The sequence below is a fragment of the Ruditapes philippinarum genome, unplaced genomic scaffold (genome assembly GCF_026571515.1).
Source record: "Ruditapes philippinarum isolate M1 unplaced genomic scaffold, ASM2657151v2 ctg788_1_1_1_1, whole genome shotgun sequence".
NCBI classification, from domain to species: Eukaryota; Metazoa; Mollusca; class Bivalvia; order Venerida; family Veneridae; genus Ruditapes; species Ruditapes philippinarum.
In genome coordinates this window covers 186,810-192,557 of record NW_026853814.1, presented here as the reverse complement: position 1 = coordinate 192,557, position 5,748 = coordinate 186,810, and the positions used below count along the sequence as shown (strand labels likewise).

Below are 5,748 nucleotides of genomic sequence, written 5' to 3'. Positions count from 1 at the left end.
TTGCAAAATACAGTGAGACTAAATGTCAGCATTACAGAATAAGACCGTCTATGAAAACACTATTCTTTTTTATGCTACCTAAAGTGATAACACTAGAGGTATCAACATGAAACTTTGCAGGTAGATAGATCTCAATGGGTAGATGTGCAGTGGCCAAGAACCGTAACTGCCTTTCCAAAATATGGAGTTACATTGTATTGCTCTTCAATATCATCCATATTTCATGTTTCACCCAGTTTCAAACTGTGTGATATGATTTTTTCTCACTGATATCTTTTCTATATTAGTATTTCTTCGGAAAAAACAACATAAGGTTAAGCTTTTTGTACTACAATAGTTTAGTTTCAAACTTTTAAAATTGTTGAGTAAATACAAAAGAATGCTTGTGTTCTTTTTTACTGTCAGTGTAAAAGTATTTGATTAAACATTTATTTACAGTTTACTGGCATCTCTTATTCCATTTTACAACTCGTTACCACTTCGTGTAAACAAAGAACGATGGAGAGAAGAAGCTTATATTAAATCTCTCATCAACTCTAGGATAAGTGATAAACGTCAACAGTATAAGGATTGTGATGAATCTGCAGGTGAGAAATCTTATACCGGTATTAAGTGGAGATTCCAAGCTCACCTGAGCTGGCTTAATCTCTGATAGTATTTTCCTGGTTATTTGAAGTATTTATGTACGTTAATGAAATTAAACTTACAACACTTTTTCTTGCATTTTTGAATCAATTATCAAACAAGTGTGCAAAACATAAAATACATAACCCACGACAGAACTGTGGTAAGATAACAAAACTGTTTCAAAATCAAGATATTTTGTTCATATTTGTCTCCCTTTATTGCTAAAAAATACAATGCAGATGTATAGCAGATTGAACTCTGATTTATGCTTTGTATTATTGCCACAGGATATCTCTTAATGCTTTATGTAACCCCACATAGGCTGTCACTGTGTGCTTAATTTAACTGTTAGCTTGCTGGCAGCAACTTGTTCTACTACCCATGCAACCAGTGCAGACGAAGATCAGCCAGTAGATCTGTGACATCTCACCATGGTCTATACTGTTTGCTACATGTATTTAGTCATTACAGAAAATTTTCTTATAAATAATGAATGGTCATGACCACATGGAAGTGCCAGATGAAATGTGTCTTCACTTGTCCCATGCAAAAGTAGCTTCTGTTGTTGTTATAATGCTAAGTATCAAAAGAGTTACAGGACAAAAAATGAACAACGAAAATCTGATCCTGCTGCTAGAAAAATGTTGTATTTATGAAGCGAGACATCTTTGTCTTATCTTTTTCCACTACTGGTATAAAGTATTATAAGAGACCATTTTTGATTCACAGTAAATGAAGCACGTGATTTTCTATCTCTCCTTGTATTGGCACGTGATGAAGAAGGAAGATCTATCCCAGATGACTTGGTGTTTGAAAATGTTGCAGGCTTGTTATTTGCAGGCTTTGATGTAAGTTGATTCTATCTATTGTACCAGAGGGTTTTAACTTGTTTATGACACTGTGTGAACTAACTAGATGTCAGCTGACAAATTGAAGTGTTTATTTTTATTAATTGAAAAGTTCATGGCAAGCTCATGCATTAGACATTTTTTTATGCCCCCGCCCCTACTTCCCCACTACTTTGGAGATTTGGGAGGTGTTGGGGCATATAAATTTGCCCTTGGCTGTCTGTACATTTGTCATGTTGAACTGCTCTACTTGGAAAATAGTGGCTATGAGAAAAGAAGGTTACCTTTAAATTTTGGTGTGTTTCATTTAATAAAGTTAACAGTTTATGTGGCTAAAATGAATTGATGTGGCTGTTTAAACTATGGGGTAAACACACAGGTGCCATTTTATTAAAATGTCCATCCTGCTGTCTATAGATGGACAAAGCAATAGAATGTTTGTAGAATCTGTGTTCTGTGGATACACTTCTAGTTCATGTTTTGATTATGCATTTACCAAGTAACCTGCTGAATTTCTAAAATAGACTTCCATGATTCAGATTGGAACTGTTCGTTCATAACCAATTTTATGGTTTTCATAATGAAAAATTGGCCAACCAACAATGTACGAGTCTGGTTACACATCACATATTTGGAGGTAATATACTGGAGGCAAAAACAAATGATTTTAGCTCCGGTAGAGAAAGGTATAAGTCACAAAGATGTATAGAGTTTTTGCTGCTTTTGTGGCGATATTTGAACACACATCAGTGATTTGATGTCAGAAACATTAATCATTTAACCTCAGATCACCAATTAGTGAGAGCGCATTATTAAACTTTCATAGTTTTCTGCCCAATCCTGACATGCTGAAAATTACTTTATTTATACTATGTAAAGTTTATTTATAAGATTTGGTCTGAAGTTAAAAGGAAAATTGAGTTGTCATATATTAGAACTGTGTAGAAATAGAATTGATATCCTGGAGATAATTTGTCTGAATGTAATTAAAATTACAAATATATCAAAGCTTTAAATGTCATACATGTACATTGTCATATGTTTCAATTACTTTTGACATTGTGGTACAGAATTGTCTGTGATATTATAACATTTTTTTTTTAGATAGTTTAGCTTCTAATATAGAATTTATGCGTTTTAAGATGGTTATACTTCTTAAATTAACTTAATTAGTGTATTTCATTCACCGGTATTAATTTGTTAGGAATATTAACCTTGTAAAATAGTGTAATTACATTGGTAAATAATAATAGGCAGCTGTGTGCAATTTCTATTACATTTCCTGAGATATTTCAACAAAATATTCACAAAATGGTGATAACCAATAATAAGTACTTAATTATTTGAAGTTTTGTAGCAGAGTTATGGCGTGGTGGCGTGGCCATGTGGTTAACATGCCAAACTAGTATTTTAAGAATTGCTGGCAACATGGGTTCAAACCCATCTGGGGCAAGCCGTTGTTTCTGTGAGTGAGGAACTTTACACCCATTGCTTAGTACTGATTGGGTCCAGGAACGGATTTGAGAATGTTTCAATAAGCATATAGCTTCCAACACAATCAAACTAAAACAAAGTATTATAAACTAATTAATCTCAATAAATTTCAGACTACAAGCATCACCCTGACATGGACCATGTTGCACCTGGCCAGCTACCCAGAGGTTCAGGAGCGTGCAAGGAAGGAGGTTCAGGGTGTGATCCCCAACATCTGTGATAATATCACTCATGATATGCTGGATCAGTTACAGTATTTACATTGTGTGATCAAAGAAACACAAAGGTAGCATTTAAATTGTTAGAAATTAGCATTATTTTACAATATTAACATTTAATTTACAGAATTGTTAATTGCCATTTATGTGGATTAAAGCTGAAAGAAACACCTTAATCTCAGTACTTTAGATGAAAAAAAAAACTTTAGTAGTACATTTGTAGATGTACATTCTTGAATTGTAGCATTACCAGCATAATGAATAGATAACATATAAAAGAAAGATAATAATTTTGTACATTGACTTACATTTACCACACTAAATGTTGTGCATTGACTTGCCCAGTATACAAAATGGACAAAATTAGAGAGAAAAAACAATCAAAATGTAAACTAACTGAATAACAAACAGTGTAGAACATGATCAGATAATACTAGTAGCATATATTCTGGCTGATCTTGGTCTGCACTGGTAGTATGGGTAGAAACTGTTGCAGCCAGCTGGCTAAAAGTCAATAGCTTACAAAATGAAATATGTTTAATTATTTCCTTGTGTATTGTAATATACAGATTATATCCAGTTGTGTCCAACACTACAAGAGAGGCACTATCAGATGATGTAATAGATGGTCTACCAATCCCTGCTGGTACAAAGGTGGTGCTTCATCTTGGAGCTCTACATAGGTTAATATACTTTCTTTATTTTGGCTGATTCTCACCCTTTACTTACTGAATTTTTATAATGAATACCCCGGAAAATTAAAATTGGTCATGATTGAAAGTACTGTCATGAGATGACAACTAAATTGAGCTAAGAAATAGTAATTTGATATGTACCAATACCAATTTAGTAATCATAAACCAGTAAATTTATGAGTTTAGTTTATTCTTAACCAAATTATTGAAGCATAAGCAAATGTGTTGTTTTTTACCAAAAATATAAGTGTTTATTAGTTGTTGAAACGTTTACAAACTATTTACTGGTGGTGATAATTCTTGATACTTATGTAACCTAAAATGACATTATGTAGCCAAATTTTTAGTAAGGTATTAACCGCCACCTGATGATAGACTAGACCCTTCTCCTCATACCCAGCATTTTGCCTCAATTTTGACATTGCCACAACTGAAATTATAAATTTTATTTTTGCAATGGTATGAATTACCTATAGTCAACCTGCAACAACTGGAACAAGCTCAGCACCAAGAATGGCAAAACTTACCTCAAAATCACATTAGACGCCTTACTAGTAGTATAAGGAGAGGGATTGAGGCTATCATCATGTTCATTTAGATCATTGGTTGCATGAAGCAAACATGAAACTGGTTCAAATATACTAAAAACTTTCTTAGCAATTAAACTTACATAAATAATGTTAAAACTAAATACGAATTTTGTAAAGACTTTGTCATGTCATTAGTGCCATCATGTAATCCTTATAACTTACAGAGTCTTTGCTTCTGCTACTAAGTTTATAATGCAAAGAATGGAATTCTCTTACACTAATGCAGTAAAGAAAGGTTCATATCAGGTCACTGTAATTGTCCAATTGCTGAGATTTCACCTAAGTTTTTAAAAAGGCCGATAAGATTACAATTAACTTTTTTTTACTTTTTAAACATACAGTGTAACCTCTCCAGAACAACCCCCCCACTCCCCCTGTAGGGCAACAACCAAAATCGTTGGGCCAACATATGGTGTTGCGGAGCTTATACTGTATATTAAAATAATTCATTTACTTACAGGATGGAAGAGAATTGGGAAAATCCTGAGAAATTTCTCCCAGAACGTTTCATGGAGGACACTGAACCGTACAAACACTTGCCATTTATTGCTGGGCCACACATGTGTATAGGGCACAAATTTGCCATGCTTGAGATGAAGATGGTGTTGTCAAGTCTACTGAGAGAGTTTGAATTCAGTCTTGTACCAAATTACAAGTTTAAAAGAATTCAAGCATTGAGTGTGAAACCAAAGCCTCCACTTGTTCTAAATGTAAGAAGAATACAAAATTGACAGGGAGAAATATGTTTGCTGTGTGTCTGATATTATTATACGTGATTTATATTTGATGAATACTTTTAATTTATATATTACAATTTTATAATATTAATTATATTTTTGTATTTTGTTTTTAATACTTTTTTATTGCAACAATGAATATAAACATGGATATTCTAGTTTGTACAGATGAGGGTTAAATAATGAATAAATGTTATGAGAAGTTATTGGATTATACTGATGTGTTTATTGGTTAATTTGTGATTTGTAATTTACATTCCTAAACTCACTGCTGTGGGTTCGAATCCCGACAGGGACTTTAGATTCTTTCATGCTTACGGAACGTCGGTGGTTCTACTCAGGTGCCTGAAATAATGCACGGAAGTGCACCTGAGGTCTTCCTCTACCAGTTAAGCTGAAACGTCGCCATATGACCTATACTGTGTTGGTCTGACGTAAAACCCAAACAAACAAACAGTTAAATAGAATGTATAAGCGTATAATTATTCTGGTACAATTTTACAAAATGCTTTCAATTGATGGCACGATACTGAAATGAA

At 33.4% G+C, this 5,748-nt stretch overlaps 1 protein-coding gene across 1 annotated transcript; it reads left to right on the top strand.

Annotated features, from left to right (window-relative positions):
* Positions 1-438: 438 nt before the first annotated feature.
* On the top strand, positions 439-5,407 carry LOC132738014 (cytochrome P450 3A19-like; the record flags this gene model as incomplete). Its single annotated transcript, XM_060725426.1, has 5 exons — positions 439-587; positions 1,357-1,475; positions 3,083-3,255; positions 3,757-3,870; positions 4,933-5,407. Coding segments are annotated over 5 exons (826 nt in total), but the record flags the coding sequence as incomplete, so codon positions are not given.
* Positions 5,408-5,748: the final 341 nt, after the last annotated feature.